The 17,890-nt window shown below is 32.3% G+C and overlaps 1 protein-coding gene across 2 annotated transcripts in view; it reads left to right on the top strand.

The window, feature by feature from the left end:
• TRAM1 (translocation associated membrane protein 1) overlaps positions 1-17,890 on the top strand; it is a 38,961-nt gene that overhangs the window by 7,425 nt on the left and 13,646 nt on the right. The window contains exons 2-6 of one of the 2 annotated variants that reach the window (XM_074278855.1): positions 4,648-4,711; positions 6,043-6,164; positions 6,271-6,387; positions 7,720-7,778; positions 9,094-9,178. In XM_074278855.1, coding sequence (XP_074134956.1) covers positions 4,648-4,711; positions 6,043-6,164; positions 6,271-6,387; positions 7,720-7,778; positions 9,094-9,178 — 447 coding nt within the window. The remainder of the gene's footprint in view (positions 1-4,647; positions 4,712-6,042; positions 6,165-6,270; positions 6,388-7,719; positions 7,779-9,093; positions 9,179-17,890) is intronic. The other variant, XM_074278856.1, reaches the window with a different exon arrangement.

The following is a 17,890-nucleotide window of genomic DNA, read 5'->3' as shown; positions in this document are numbered from 1 at the left end:
TTATTATTGCCGGGTACAATGATCTCTTAGGGAATTTATCAACTGCCAATGAAATACCTAATGTTTAAAAGACCCTTTGCTAGTCTCCAAGATTGCAAAAATACAAACAAAACGATACCTTTCCTCAAGATTCCATTCTTTAAATTTCTCTGCAAGTTTAGAAGACTAGAGAATAGTAACAACAAAGATGGGCTTGTTGGACAAGGGCTGCTTACTATCGTAAATTAAGAATTGTCACTGCTTTAAGGGAGTGCCTCACCCTTTTTCCCTCAATGATCAGGAATTCACAGATTTGGCTGCTAAGATTATATAATCTGAGATCTAGTGGTTCCCACCTTTTTTTCTGTTACTGGAAGGTGGAGGCCTGTTATTTTGTTTGAAGAAGCCTCATTAAGGAGAGTATTAAGTTTTAATGAGGGGGCAGCAAAATGTTAAGTGACTTTGACTAAGGATTATATCAATATGTGTCTTAAGTTATAGGATTTGAATTTGATGTATTCTGAATCCAAGGCTGGTTCTCTTTTGTAACCAAACTTCTGGTCCCATATACTATGTTAAAAACAATTTTTAAAAAGCATTTATTCTTGACATATACTTAGTTATAAATTTTATGCATGTACTACCCTACTACGTTATACAAGCTATAAAACATACCATGCTAGAAAAACCTAAGATGGATCAAGTATATATTCATGTTGGAGGAAAAACAATTGGGAAGATGTATCTGAAGGCTGAGAAAAAAAATCTCAGACTTTATGCCTATGTTGTTGTTGATCATTCATTTTCCTTTTTGAAGAAGACCAATGACATCACAAATTAGTGATGTTTTGACTTGTGTTTGAATTGAATTTAAGTGAAGGGGAATTGTGAAAATCCTCAGAGCTTCGCTCTCTTCCAGAGTCATCAAAAGTCCTTCGTACTTGTGACAGCCCAGAATGCAGTGGATGTGTTTGGCAGCTGAAAGAATGTTAATAACTATCATTAACATTAAACCTCCATAGATTCTTTTTAAGGTATTTTCTATAACCAAAATCATTCAAGATTCTGCAGAAATTATAATAGAAATAGTCTTGTTTGGTAACTCTAATAATAAACATCAGATGAAGAATAAAATAAACATACGTGCTCACTAAAACTATTTATCACTGAACAAGATATGGAATAGAGTTCAAGTCAAAGTGGAATTATTCCCTATGGATGGAGAAGTTTCCCAGATTTTCCTATTTGCAGATGACATTGTGCTGATTATGCATTGTTCCCTAAAATATTATAGAGCATCTTGCAAGGAGTTTGTAATTTTAAAGCAGTTTGATCTGTCCATCTACACAGGATTGACCAAGTAGATAAGGAATGTCTCTTGCCTAGATTTCAATATGCATTTTGATGAAAATGTTATATGGAGTTTATCCATAAATTTTGGGACAGACTGTGTACAGACAGACAATGTGTTGGACCTTAACTGAAAAAGAGTGGGTTGGATTGCTTTTGAGGACTTGCAAAGCTTTACTGATCTCAAGGGAAGACTCATCTTTTCAATATTACCAGTCTACCAATGTTTTGTGCCAGCAAGAAATGGAATATACCCACCTCTGAAATATTCAAAATGAATTCACCCAGAGGGCAATGGAGAAATACATAGTGGATGTGAACAAATTCCAAACTATTTTTTGGAACTCTTTATAATAACAGAAGTAAAAGATGCCATTGTAAAATTGTATAATGAGAAGATTGGGCTGGTCACATGACACCAAGTAATAATAAGTCAGTGTTCCATTGGTATCTGTGGGATGTCAGGAGAAATCAAGGAAGGTAAACTTAAAAGGAGAACACAAATAAGTGCCCAGAATGGGTAAGCAGAACTGGGTGATGAATTACTTGATGAATTAGGTGAGTTATTGGATTATTATTGTATTATTGAAAGAAATTGTAGATTCTATCCACTCCATTATCAATCTATAGCTTTGCTTGGTTTCAGCTCTACTGAAGATGCTCCTCTTTGGAGAAGCTATTTGCTTCTAATCATCACCATGTTAACTCTTACCTATCTCAGCTTTCTCTTCCCTTTGACTGGGGTGGGGTGGGGTGTGAAGCACTGAACTCCTCCCAAAGATTTACTTTAAAAGACAGGATCTGGACTTTGCAGCTCACTCTAATTTCTTCCTGCAACTTTGCTTGGTTTCAACTCGAGGGAACAACTCTGTTAGGTACCCCCCCAGTGGTATTCTAACCCCACAAGCCCCTTTAGAACTTACTTTTATGCTTGTCTTCCTCCATTAATTGTAAGTTCCTTGACCGTGGGAACAGAATTTCTTCTTATTCATACCTTGTTACGTAGTATAGTGCTTGGTATATAGTATGTGCTTTATTTTTTTTTTTTTAATTATTGATTTGAATTCATAGGAACACAGATCCATTTAAGTAAAAAGCATATAAAAATAGAAATTGAAATGAAGGAAAAAAATAATAATTTAATGATTTAAACTTATCAGTACACAATCTTTTGCTCTTACTAAAATTTATGGTTTCATGAGAACAATGTGATTGAATATTCTTTTTGAAAATATTTAATATTTTCTGGTGTAGAAATTCAAAGTTAAGTTTTAACTTCAATTTATTTCAGTATTTTAATGACTTGTAACTGAAAAAGATATATGGATCCATGTGGAATAAGTACATCATTAGCTGCACATTACAAATCATAATTCAGTCTCATGTACCAGTTATATTAAAGTTTTTGTTGAAATTCAACTGTTATATTTTCTCTCTTCCATGATATTCAGTTTTTCTCAGAAGCTGATTGGATTTTTTTTAACAAGTCTGTTCAAAACCCACAGAAACTATTTGGAAGATTGTAAACAAGTTAAAAAAAATTTGTCTTATTCCAAGGTACCACTTCATACTTCTCAGATGGCTAAGATGACAGGAAAAGATAATGATAAATGTTGGAGGGGATATGGGAAAACTGGGACACTAATACATTGTTGGTGGAGTTGTGAACTGATCCAACCATTCTGGAGACAATTTGAAACTATGCTCAAGCTATCAAATTATGTGTACCTTTTGATCTAGCAGTGTCTCTGCTGAGTCTGTATCCCAAAAAGATCATTAAAAAGAAAAAAGGACCCACATGTGCAAAAACATTTATAGCACTCCCTTTTGAGGTGACAAGGAATTGGAAACTGAGTAGATGACTGTTGGCAAATGCCTGAATAAGTTATGGTTTAGGAATGTAATGGATTATTAATTGTTCTATAAGGAACAATCAGCAGGATGATTTCAGAAAGGCTTGGAGAGACTACATGAACTGATGCTAAGTGAAGTGAGTAGAGCCAAGAGAACATTGTACACAATTATACATAGCAATAAGATTATGGGATGAATAACTGGTATAGATTTGGCTCTTTTCAACAATGATATGTTTTAGGCCAATTGCAATAAACTTGTGATGAAGAGAGCCATCTGCATCCAAACAGAGGACTGAACTGAATGTGGATTATAACATCGTATTTTCAACTTTTTTGTTGTTTGCTTTTTTTTCCTTTTTGATCTGATTTTTCTTGTAGCATAATAAATGTGGAATATGTTTAGAAGAATTGCACAGATTTAACTTATATTGATTTTCTGTCTGGAGGGGCAGTAGGGAGAAGGGAGGGAGAAAATTTTGGAACACAAGGTTTTGCGAGGATGAATGCTAAAAACTATCTTGGCATTTATTTTGTACATAAAAAGCTATTATAAAAAAAATTCTGTCTCTAAGCTTAAGCACAGACCTGAGAGTTTGTAGGTAATATTTTATATTTTTATTTTATTTTAACAACAAAAGCTTAGTTTCTAAGTACTTTGCTAATTAAACATGATGGCACAAATGTATTTTAGGCAAAAATTCATTATTATCAAAAGCAGATATAAATTTATATTTCAAATAATTTGTTTTTAAGTTTTTGCCATCTTCTTTTCAGGTCTGATTAGGTCATCATTATTTTGATCTTATGAGATGCCTGTAAAAGTTTATATTTGAAGTAGATTTGTCAGCTCTATAATTTTCTTTACTATTTGTTACTATTAAGACCACATTTTTGTTTTTACAAATGTCTCTTTAAGAGAGAGATTCTATTTTCCATTTTGTGATGTTTTAGGTAAAACTAGATAATATAGTCTGTAAATCCATTTAGCCAAGTTCAAAGAAGCCATAATATGAGGAACAGGTGAAGGCATCAATGCCAACCTGTCAGCATTGTAAAATTCTCACTCTTTTTATAATACCCTCTGGACAATCCATCTATGACATATGACATATACACCGAGTTAGGTTGCCAGTGTCAATCTATAAAATAAATATTAATGAAATTTAGATTTCTTTTGAATAAAGAGGAAACAAAAGTTCTAATTTTTCTCCCATACTACAATAGATCATCTTCTGTGTTCTCCAGTTTGAAAACTGCTATTCTTCAATTCTATATATGTTACACCAAGCTGCCTTCTTTCTTTCTTTAATGGCTTCTGTATCTTAAGTATTAGAGCCATCACCACCATAATCTCTTTCCTCCCTGGTTTGGATTTGGGAGGATGTATTTGATCTACATATGTCAGGTTCTTCAAGTTGATTCAGCATTCTGGTTTGTCTTAATTTTTCTTTCTTTCTTTCAGATTACAACAAAAGCAGCAGTTATTTTTGTTACTCTTCAATACAATGTTACCATTCCAGCTACAGGTAAGTATCTTTTAGAATTTGCTATTTTTGATGAACAGAGCACAAAGTAATATTGAAATTAAGTAGACTCTTATTTCTGCTTTAATCTTCACAAACACTCACATTAGTTTATTAATGTTCACCTTGTTTTAATACCTTATTTTTGACTGACATCTCCTAGTACACTGTATTAAAATTAGTTTTTTCTATACTTGAATTACTTAGACTTTTTTTTATTGGAGCAGCTTAAGAATCCATAATGATCATTCATTCTTTCAAATTGATTTTGTATATACTTACTAATTTTACAATTTTTAAAAAAGTAATTGTATATCTATGTGTAAAAGTGATCTTGCAAATTTGCTAGTTTAAGACTTGAAATGTAAAATTCAAATCAACTCAACACACACACCCCCGCCCCACCCCCACCCTGCAACTATAATGTAAGAGTTTGGATCATAGTTGTCATTCAGATTATATAAAGATTGTGAGCTTAGCATTCATTCTCAAGATATGCTACATTAAAAAAAAAAAATTTAGTCAAGAATAAATCGTAGGCTTGTTGATTGCTTGAATTACCTTGTACTACTACCCAGATTACTTTTTTTTTTCCATTTCAGAAAATAAGATTATTCAAGAAAATAAGATTCTAAAATATCTCATTAAAGTTAAAACTTTTTTTCTAAAAGCTTTATTAGAAAGAAATAGAAATTTAAAGTAAATAGATACTGTTGATGGGAATAAGCATAAATAACATTTTTTCCTGTCACTCCTTGAATATGTACAAAAGAACTCAGAATTATTTTTGGCTTTTGGAACTTTAGGTTTCTAAATTATACATTTTTAGAAATCTTTGGCGTAAATCTTCAGTGCAATAATCAGGTGATTAAGCTAATGACCATAAAAATTAAATTATCTCTAATTAATTTAGCTAAACAGAATAAAAAGGAGAAGGGGAAGATAAAACCTAGAATTCTATGGGAAAAATGTTAAGAAATCTCTGTACTTATTGTTTGATTAGAATTTGTGGTTGTTTTTTGTTTTTTTAATCAAGGTAATTGGCAAATAATAGAGGTACTTAAGTTAACTATTTTTTTTCTCATATAGTACCATAAATCTAGACCTTTCCATATGATATTGAGTTTTTCTTTCAAATAAGAACTATAATTGCTTTTTAAGCTTTGTTATTCAAACTTCTCCTAGTAGCAGATTATCTTGGGAATTATCAGAGCTTTATTCTTAGGGTTTTTTTTTTATTATTATTACTTCCATAAGACTATGTTATACTGAGTTCTATTCTTAGTTAACAATCTTAATATGTACTTTTGTTTGCTTTTCTTTTTTACCTTCAGAAGACCATGCAACAGAAACGCTCTCTTTCTATTACTATGGCATCAAAGATTTGGCTACAGTTTTCTTCTACATGCTTGTAGCAATAATTATTCATGCCATAATTCAGGAATATGTCTTGGATGTAAGTACCCAGTGTAACTTTTTTTAAGGTAGAGTAAAGATGAACTTATTATGTATTTGGAATCCTGGTAATTATTAATGACTTTTGTTTTGTTTTGTTGTTTTAGAAAATTAACAGGCGAATGCACTTCTCTAAAACGAAACATAGCAAGTTTAATGAATCTGGTCAACTTAGTGCATTCTACCTTTTTTCTTGTATTTGGGGCACAAGCATTCTAGTGTCTGTAAGTATTTACATGCTAAAATTTTCATATTTAAAAAGCTCATATTTTTAAACACCAAATAGAAAATATTCTTCTTAAATGCTGTCCTCCAGCCTATTAATTAACTTTAGTTTACTGAAAATTTGACCTTTTACCTTTTCCCCAACTAATGTATTAATTGGAGATTAGGAATGCTATTAATTTGGTATAAATGTTGAATTTAAGGTGATACTTATTTTTAAGTTGAATTGTATGCTGATTAGTTTATTTTGTGTAGAATGCTACATACTACATTTATGGTCCTTGAATCAAGAAAATATTTTTTATCTCATAATCACTTGCAGACAGTGTCTCTATTAGCAAAAATTTTAAGGTAACAGTGACTTTAAAACTGCTGGTGCTCAAAAGTGAGATGTTTTCAGCCATTTCTTAAAAATAAAGGCAGCCAGATGAAGCGCGTTATAGAGATCTTTAAAAATATTGCATGCTTTTTCAAAGAGTACAAGAACCTTACTTATATCATTCTAATGGAAAAACATTAGAACTTTTATCTTAAAGTCATCTGTTTCTATTATTGTTTCTTCTCTATATGTCATTTTCTCCAGATATTTGTTAAACTACAATCTGGAAATTAGGTTTTCTTACTTTTTTGGGGGGAAATGGCACTTTTATTTAAAGTATGTTTTAGATATATGAAAATTAAAATTTTTAGAAGCAGATTAAATAAAATTTGTAGGCTATTGGTGAAAAAATGTTTTGTTTAAAGAAGCAGAGCCATTTTTAACAATTTCAGAATGGAAAGTCAAGGTTGCAAGAATCAACAAGAAATTCAGTTCAATAAACAATTCAAGAAATGAAAATGGAACTATCTTGAACAACTTGTAACAGATTTTTCTCCCTTTGTATACTGTATTGTTTTCATGTTTTATCAAATTTATCAAAATGGGATTCTCCCTTCATAAATATTTACAACAAATAATCTTTCTTTTGGACTGTTGAGATAACTGCTTAGTAAAAATAAAAACACTTAGATTAAAGTAAAATTTAAAGTGTTTTACTTTTTTCAAATAAATGCTAATTAACTTGACCATCAGCAAGTCAATAAGTATTGTTTATGTACTTTAGATAACTATTTTATAATAATAGACTATTATTTCAAACCATTTACAATCATTTTTCACTGTCTTGAGCACCTACTTAAACTTCAAAGCCATAAACTTTAGGCATAGTTTAGTGGATTTATTTCATCATTGGATGTGATAGGATTTGAGCATCAAAAAAATGGAAATAGTTTTCTACTTTATTTTTTAAATTATCTTCTGTAGGCTAATTTTTATGTCAATATTGTTTTAGGAGAACTTCATCTCAGATCCATCTATTCTGTGGAAATCTTACCCCCTTACCTTGATGACGTAAGTTATTTTTGTTTGCTTTTATTGATTAAAGAAAATAATTTTGTCAAACGGAAGGACAACAAATGTTAGTTTAGTACTCCTTACAGTTGGTCCTTTTATTATGTTCTTCTTCTCTTTATTCTTATTCTTATTTTTTCACTTCTTCTTTGCTTTCTTATCTGTTCTCTTGCCTTTTTTCTCTCTTTGACTTTGATCCATTCATTCCTTCTTCATATTTCTTTTTCCATCTTTTAAGCCAAATCACTTCCCCTTCTTCCACAATCCTTTTCCCATAGTGACTTCTTCCTTCTCTGAATTCTCATCACCTTTATACCCTGTGCCATTCACTTTAAAAGTCGGTTACATATTGTTCAATATGGTTCTCTGATTTTTTTTTTTTAAACTTATATCAGTTTTATCACTTCAACAGACATCTAAGTTCCTTGACATCAGAGAATGTTTCTTATACTTCTTTTTTTTTATATAACTTACAGTATTTAGCAACTAGGAATACTCCATTGTAATTAACTTAACACATGGGGGATGGGTGAGTAGAGGAGAAATGTAAAATCAAAAAGGAGTTATAGAAATATGTCTTTACATCTGTATTTGTGAAAATGCCCATTAATTTTTTTTTTTTTTTTTTTTTTTAATAATAGTACTCTTTAAATAAATGTCAACTACATTTTATTCTTGGGTTTCTATAGGCCTTCTAAAGTGCCTATTATATGTATCTTTTCTAAAATATGCAAATCTACACTATATCCTGATGCTGCTTCACTGTCTTTCCTTTGGGGTATACTCCTTTTGCTTCCCTTCCTCTTATTGCAAGGACCTTCTCCTTCCTTCCCTTCTACCCCAGAACTAAGTTGGAGTCTTATCCCTTCAGCATTAGATTCATTGTGCTTTCTAACTAGCTACTCTGATAAACTAACCTGTGTTTATGTACTAAGGAAAAGGCTAGATTTGTTTTATGGTAATTTGTATGGTAACCAGTAGACCTACAAAAATAGTGTCCTTGTTTTATGGTAATTTATATAGTAACCAGTAGTCCTACAAAGATAGTGTCCTAAAAAGGGACTGTTAAAATGGGAATTTCAGGTATGTTTTGCAAGGCAAGTGCTTATGGGGATCTGTTTGGAGGTCAGAAGTGTGTTGGAAAGGCATCCCTCTAATCACACTACTTCTGTTGTATCTTTGTAATATGGATACGTAAGGAGTTGTATGATAGATAACTTTATCATTGACCCTGACTTCCAATATTTGTTTTAGTCTGTATTTTTAAATATATTATGTTTTTAAAGTATTTATTTCACTTTCTTGTGTTGTACAGATTTCAAATGAAGTTTTTCTACATATCACAGCTGGCTTACTGGTTTCATGCTTTTCCTGAGCTCTACTTCCAGAAAACCAAAAAAGTAAGCTGGACAATGTATAATTTTAAAATATATATATCTCACTATTGATTTTTTTTAATTTCTTGGAGGAACTTTTCTTTTTTTAATTTTATCCAGTATTTTTATTCACATTATCCTCCCTTCTGTTTACCCTCCCCAGATCTTCCTTCCCCTAAAAAAAAGTTTTATCCATTCTAAAACATAAGTTTGGGTCATTCATTTGATTTTAATTTAACTCAAACACTTTAAAAGCTAATAAGTTCAGATTTTGAATGGTGCTCAATGGTCATAAATTTTTACTTGTTTGTTTTTTTCCAAGATAACATTTTTATCCTGAGTTTGGTCTTTGACTTATACTATAATTACCATTAGCAGTTTACTTCTTATCTGTGTTATAAAGACTAAGACATTAGGCAACTAAAGCATAAATAACTAAAGTGTTTTTAACTAACAAAGTCATCTTATTTTTTCAAAATAAACATTCTTAAAATGGATCCTTTTTTTTTTTAAGTTTAGAAAAGTTGTGGTTTTTATATAAGGAAAATTCTTAAGTAGAGCAGACTTTATAGTCTCTTTACTTCCAGTACTTTTCTTAAGCCAGACCTACATGCTACAGAAATTGTCCTTGCCAGTTTTTCCCACAAAGCCTTTAATATCATCCTCATCACCTTTCATTAAAATAAAGCTACTTACTGCTACTCTCAAGCTCTTTGCCTGTTTGCATTGGATTTTTAATATTTTAATCTTTTTCTTTCCGTATCCTTTTGCTTTATTCACATAGAGAATCTCTCATCCACGTTTCTATTTCTACTTCCAGGAGTTATTCAAGCATTCCCAAACTTGTAGAACTCCGTAAAATCCTCCCCAATTCACCAAATCTATTCTAATGACATAATATAGAATCTAATATTCAGGGAATCTTTTAAGCACTTGACTGACATTCTTATTAGATTCTTAACAACCCTATGAGATGAGTCATTATCACTATTTTATAGATGAGGAGATTGAACCTTAGAGAGGTTACATGACTTGACGTTGGTTACACATCTCAAGCTTTAGATACCAGAGTTGAACCAGCTCTTCTTGACTCTAGCATTTCTTACATATGTCTTGTAAGGGATTGTAAGCAATTTTAATAGTATTTTTTTTTCCAATTACATGTAAAGAGAGTTTTCAACATTCATTTTTATAAAAATTTGAGTTCCAAATTGTTCTTCCCCTTTTCCTTCCTTCTGATCTTCCCAAGATAGCAAGCAATCTGTTATAAATTATACACATACAGTTATGTTAAATACCTTTCCATTTTAGTCAAAAAATATTTCTTGATATCGAAAAATAGTAATTCATGGATGAATTCTTTTGTATTTATTTTGCTTGTTTTATAATACTAACCTTCACTGATACTGTCTGCTAATGTAGTCCATTTAAAGATTAGCATTTAGCTATTATTGCAGAATAGTTCATTTTGAACAAGGGAAAAAATGTTTTGTTTTGTTTTTACTTTTGAGTGTGTGAAAAGGAATTTTTTATAATGTTATATTATTTTAAGATCAAGGAACAAAGTGGGGGTGAAGGGAATGGATTATGACCACAATTTTTAATAGCACTTCCATCCTTAGCATTGTCTTTAAGGATCTAAAGAATTTTTTGCTATACTAATAATACTTTAGATATATAGTGGCATGATTCCACTATATAGTCACTGACATCCTAAAGGGCCATCTAGTCCATATCTAGTACCCAAAAAAGTCATCAATCCCTAAAATAACATTATCAGCAAGTGGTTGTCCAGCTTCAGTTTGAATGATTGAGGTAAAGATAGAATTTTTATTTTTATATAGCTCAAATTGTCAGGAAGTTCTTCTTGTCATCAATTCTCTATTTCTCTCCTTGCAATTTTTGTTCACTATAGAGCCAGACAAAATTAAGTAAAATCTCTCTTCCACATTACAGCACTTCACATATTTGAACACCGTATTGCTTCCCCCCAATATACTTTCTTCTCCATGCTGAATATCTCCAGTTCTTTTCAATCTCTCTTCATGTGACAAAGACTCAAGGCCATTCACCTTCTATGTTGCTCTCCTGGACATTCGCTATCTTAGAAGTTGTCTTCCTAAACTGTGAGTAGGTCAGAATACAAGGGGAAATTAATCACTTCATTTCTTGAAGCAATTTTACTCTCATTGAAGCTCAACATAACATTAATTTGACTGCTGCCATGTCATACTGATAAGATACATTGGGTATGCAGTTTGATAAATTAAGCTCTCTGTTCCTTTTTCAAATAAACATCTATGTAAGTATGCCTTCCCCATCTTGTGCTTGTGCTGTTGAACTTCTGGATCCAACTGTAAGACTCTACATTTATGTCACTTTAATTTCCTCTTATTGGATTCAACCCAATACTTTAGTCTATGATTCTCCTGGCTATGATCAGTATGTTAGCTAAAGGTAACAAAGGTTTGTGTCATCTAAAAATTTGAAGGGCATACTATCTATCTATTCCTACTTTCTAGTCATTGGTAAAGATTTTGAAGAACACAAGAGCACTTCATTGGGAACATCTGTCCAAGCTGAAAATCCTTAATAAATATGCTTAAAGTCCAGCAATTCAACCAGTTATGAGTCTATTCAATTGCATTTATCATGTGATCCACATATCCATTTTTCTTAAGAATAGCATGTCATTTTTATCAAATGCTTTGCTAAAATCTAGGTAAATTATATTTCCATTACTTTTCTGATCTGCCACTTTACTTAACCTTATCAAGAAATAAGGTTAGTCTGATATGACCTGTTTTTAATGAAGCCACACTGCCATTTTGCATTCACTGACTCCTTTTCTAGATATTTGCTATACATTTCTTGAATAATCCAGTCTAGAATTTTGGCAGAAATGGAATTAGGCAGAATCCCTGGCATAAGTTGCCAATTCAGTTCTCTTAACTATTTTGAAAACTGCAGCATTTGCCTGTCATTCCCATGAACCTTTTCTGTCCTCAGAAATTTTCCAGAAATCCCTGATACTGGATTACCTATCACAACTTCCAATTCTCAGGAACTAAAAATATAATTCACTGGAATTAGGAAGACATGAATTCACTAAGAAAACTAAATGCTCTCTCATCATCTCCTTACTTATTTGAGATATGAAAGAAAGATTAATCAGCTTTGTATTTTGTCTCTTTTCATTACCACACATACCCCTCCCAAGAAACAATCTCAGCCTTTTGTCACTTGTCATCCAGTATAGCTTTTTCAAAACAAAACAAAAAAATTTGTTATCCCAAGGTCACGTTAACACCCTTAACTCATTCTGAGACTTAGCACTATTTTTATATGGCAATGCAGTGTTCTTATATATGCCCTGTTACCTTCCATGCTTCCATCTTGTCTATGTATATTAAAGTTCTTACTTAGTAGAAATTGCTCTCTCCCAAGTTACTACTGCTCTCTGAAGCATCCAGACCAATAACCTTTTTTCATTTTTTTCCCTTCTTAACCTCTCTATAGCATGTGATGCTGGTTGATCCCCTTTTCTTCCAGGATACTCTTTTCTAGATTTTTTTTTCTGCTACTTTTCTCTTTGCCCTCTTCCTTCTCAGTTTTCTTTGCTGCATTATCCTTACCCTTAAAAATAGGCATATTTCAAGGCATTGTATTGGGTCTTCTCTCTTCCTACAACCACTGTCTTAATGATCTCATCACCTCCCATGAGTTTAATTATCTCTATGCAGATAATTCCCAGAACAATAATTTCTCCATCCCTCTTTCTATTGTAGTAGCCTATTAGTTGATCTCCCTTCTTCTAGTTTCAAAAGTTCAAAGTTTCAGTGGTTCCTATTGCTTCTGATATACAGTCTTTTCTATTTGGCACTTAAAGTCTTTTATATTTTATTTTTAACTTTATTTTTCTGGGCTGCTTCCAAATTATTTCCCTTTATATACTCTACTACAAGCTAAAATATCCTATTTGCTATTATCTATATGCAGTGTTCCATTTCCCAATTCCTTGTCTTTTCATAGACTCTCCCCCAAGCCAGTAAAATACTGAAAGATACACCTTTTTGGTCTCTATTTCTTAGAATACCTAGTATACTTGAAAATTCAGTCTCAAATCTGTGTTACTTCTAACATTTAGTCTTAACTGTCCTCTTTCCCTTCCCTCTCTCACCAAACATTTTTTTAATTTACTAATATGTGTACATGGTTCTCTCTTCCCCCCCTTCCCATCTTATTTGATTGTTTATGTATATATCTGATTCATTATAGGGGGAAAGGAGAGAATAAGCTTTTATGCAGCACATATGTGTCAGGCACTTTGTTAGTATTACTTCATTTGACCCTCCCAAGAATCCTGCAAAGGTAGACATTGTTATTATGTTTTTTAAAATAAATTTGAGGAAATTGAGTCAGACAAGAGTCGCACAGAAAGTGTCTTAAGGAAGATTTGAATTAAATCTTCCTAACTCAAGACTCAGCACTTTATCTACTGTGCTACCACCTACCCCATTCCTATTCTTCTCAAATTGACTTCTTGGAGAATTATAGTCCATGGAATCCTACCTATTTTCCCTTTAAACTTTTTGAAATCTACTTTCTCAAAATCTAGGGCACATGCTCCTTTTGAGCAATATTTTCTAGATTTCTTCTAGTAAGATGATTTGTATCCAAGTGAATCATCAGTAGTTCACTTTAAGTCTTAAGAGATTCTTTAGTATATCTTTCATCCACATGCCAGAAATAAAACAGACACTTAAGCAATGCTCTTTTGTCATTGAATAGCTTCAGTTGGATGATTTCTTACCTGATAGCTCCTGTGGCACTACTTTGTTATTCTTTGGAGGACAAAAAACTGCTTCCTTATTAAAGCCTTACATTCCTTCCTCTTTAGAAAAAACTTCAAACTGTGTATTTGGTTTTTTTGTTCTTTTGCTTCCTTTTCCTTGTCACATTTTTCTAACATAAGGGTCAAGTTTTCTATGCCAGTGATGATCCATATTTCCTTCTTGAAGCCCCCCACTTCATTTTCTTGGCTTAGGGAGTCGGAGAAGGCATTGAATACTTCAATGGCCCCATGTTGGGCGCCAATTGTAATGTGCTGTTGTCTCCAGAAGCTGCTTTTCACTCTCTGGGAGGAGATCTGCTGTGTCAACTCAAATCTCTCGGACAGATTCTTCTTCTTGTAGAAAACTGTTGTCTCCAGACAGTTGCTATTAACTGTCATCCAGAGAAGTGACTTCCCTTCCTGCAGAGAGCCGCGTCAAGCCTGGTCTAAAACAGAGATTAACTTTTTCTTCCAGAGATGCCCTCTTTATCCTCCCAGAGAATGGACGTGGGATAATGCAAGGGCTTCTGGGAAGAAGTACTTCAACCAATGAGCTTGCCTCCTCCTAAGCATGCAAGCTCTTCTCCAGGAAAGGCCGGAACTAGAGAATTGTCAAGTACCGACTTAGCACTTAGTAAGAACCTAACATTGTCATACTTGGAGTATGGAGAGATGTTCTATTTTGTCTTTTCATTTTTCCTATAATGGAGATTAGTCTATACTCAGTATATAGATAGTAGTCACTTGGCTATGATAGCTATATAAACATGTACTTTGTACAGGGCCCTTCAAATTTTGCCCTCTTACGCATAATATTTGAGATTCTTAGTCTTACTTTTGTAGCTACTTGTAGCTATTTATACCTAATTTTCTAAGTTAGAACATCTGTCTACTTCCATGGTTTTAGATCTATACATGCCCACAGACAAATTTTTAGCCAATCTGATCACTATTTATCTGTATCCTTTATAATTCTGCATTAATATACATACTCACCAAGTTTATTTACTTGTAGTGGGAGGAGGAAAGACAATTCAAAGGAGCTGATTTTTGTCCCATATTCTCATGTTCACCAATTCCAGGTGGAATTCATCCAGAGCTGCTATCTAATTTTTGTAGAATCATTTGCATAACTCAGAAGTAGCTAAAAGTTATTTTTAACGCCTATAGATGACAGTTGAAAGTAACTGTTTGAAGTAATTAGCATAATTTGCAAGTAGCAGCTGCATATGTGCTAAACAGTTACTTAAAATTTACTCTATGAAAGTTATTTTGGGAAGAACACTGTCTGGAAAGAATTGGTAAAGAGGGTGACTAGAACAGTGATTGCTTTGAAATGCTCCCACTGGCACAATAGAAAAAAGAAAGCTGCTAGTAGTGGTAATTCAAAAGATATGTTGATGATAGATAAGGTATTTTTTTCAAAGGAAAAAATACAGAATTTTTGAGACCTACTCTGTAATGAATTTTTAAAAATTTTAATCGAGGTATAATAGCCTTAGATTTATTGCCACTTACATGAAATGTTTTTTATAGTTTAAGTGTATATACATCAGTAAATATTATCCTTTAGTAAAGGATACATAAACAACAGAAAATAATCTTTTGAAGTTGAGTGTTTGGGAATGCTTTCCACATCTCAAGAGGTATATAATAAATCTTGGGAAATTGCTTAAGTAAGGCACTGAGAGTTGAAGGGACTTACCCCGAGTCAGGCAGATAGTATTAAAGGCAGGATTAAAGCCCAGGTCTTCCTGACTCCATGAACTGAACTCTATCCATTATATCACCCTGTTTCTTAGTAAAACTATCCTTACAAAAACTGTTCAGTATGCTGTGATAACAGAAGAGTACCAGAATGAATATTGTGCATTTAATTGTATAGTGCTTGGGATAATGGTTTGCAAGATTGGAAAGGTAAGCCTAAAAATTCATTTGCATTGCAAATATCTTCCACTAAAATTATCAGGAAAGGTTAATAGCAATATTCTTGATAAGGATCCCAGAATTCATAAAATATGTCATATTCCCAAAAGTTTTGAAGATAATTCTTAGGATATGAAAAAATTTGGAAAACCAAAAATAGCCAATTCTAAGTCATTTCTATATCAGTCTACAGCTTCTTTATGCTAAGTCTACAGCTGTTTGGAGAATGACACACACAAAAATATGCATTGGGCAGTACCCCAGAAAGTTATGATGCAGAGGTTTATGATGGTGTAAGCTAGCATTATCCATTCATCCTTCCTTACAATTGACATTAGTTGATAGAGCTAAAATACTGAACTAGAACTTGATTTAAGTAGCTAACCATAGAAGAGAGTAAATTGATTTTCTGTTAGGAAGTTTGAGTTTTTTCTTCTCTTGGGTTAGAATTTTAAATCAGATTTTAGAAAGACCTGGAGAGACTTACATGAACTTCTGCTAAGTGAAATGAACAGGACCAGGAGATCATTATATACTTCAACAACAGTACTATATGATGATCAATTCTGATGGACGTGGCCATCTTTAACAATGAGATGAACCAAATCAGTTCCAATAGAGCAGTAATGAACTGAACCAGTTATACCCATCGAAAGAACTCTGGGAGATGACTATGAACCATTACATAGAATTCCCAATCCTTCTATTTTTGTCCGCCTTCATTTTTTATTTCCTTCACAGGCTAATTGTACACTATTTCAAAGTCTGATTCTTTTTGAACAGCAAAACAACTGTTTGGACATGTATACATATATTGTATTTAATTTATACTTTAACATATGTAACATGTATTGGTCAACCTGCCATCGGGGAGAGGGAAGTAGGGGAAAAATTGGAACAAAAGGCTTGGCAAATGGCAATGCTGTAAAATTCCCTATGCATATATAAATAAAAAGCTATTAAAAGAAAAAGAAAAAGCAAGACACTCTATATTCAGAATGTTTTATACAGGGTCACCATATCAATGCTTTTACTATATTTAGCACATATTAGATTACTTACCCTCTAGGGGAAGAGGTGTGAGAAAGGAAGGAAGAAAAAAATTGATCACAAGGTTTTGCAAAAAGTGAATGTTGAAAACTATATGCGTAGGTTTTGAAAATAAAAAAAAACTATTAAAAAGAAGATAAAGTTCACATGAAAAAAAGTTGTAGTTTACATTAAAGGTAATAAAGAGGGAGAAGAATGCAAAAAAAAAAAAATTTTTTTTTAAATCAGAAAACAAGGGAAATTGATCTGCTTTGAAAACTAACATAATTGGGGCAGCTAGGTGGCACAGTGGATAGAGCACCAGCCCTGAAGTCAGGAGGACCTGAGTTCAAATGTGGTCTCAGACACTTAACACTTCCTAGCTGTGTGACTCTGGGCAAGTCACTTAACTCTAATTGCCTCAGCCAAAAAAAAAAAAAAAAAAGAAAGAAAGAAAGAAAGAAAAGAAAACTAACATAATTTTGAATTTCTTTAAATTGAAAATAGATTTGTCATTTTTAGAAACAGAATATGGTGTGACATATATTTGCCCTAAATAACAAAAGATTTGGGTCGGTAGAGAGAAATTTAAATGTCTCAAGCAATTTTCTGTACCTATTAAGCATTTTTTGTTTTGTTTTAAGTTATTAGAATCTTCTTTGGCATCTTTTTCATATTTATATCATTTATACTTTTTTCATACCCCAGAAATTGAATCTCCTTAAATAATAATAATAATGTTACTCCCATTAGCATTATTGAAAATTTAGCTTGTTTTAATTTACTTTTGGGATACTAAATTTAGAAGTAACACATTGGATAAAACATCCAGACAAACATGCTATAGTATATGCATTAGAATTTTATAACTAGTTCCTTTGCTCCATGAAGCTTCATGGGCTCCAGCAGTTAATCATACTGTACAATACTGAATACTGTACAATATT

The sequence above is a fragment of the Sminthopsis crassicaudata genome, chromosome 1 (assembly GCF_048593235.1).
Source record: "Sminthopsis crassicaudata isolate SCR6 chromosome 1, ASM4859323v1, whole genome shotgun sequence".
Lineage (NCBI taxonomy): Eukaryota > Metazoa > Chordata > Mammalia > Dasyuromorphia > Dasyuridae > Sminthopsis > Sminthopsis crassicaudata.
Note: the sequence above shows the minus strand (reverse complement) of the source record. Positions and strands in the feature narration are given on the sequence as shown.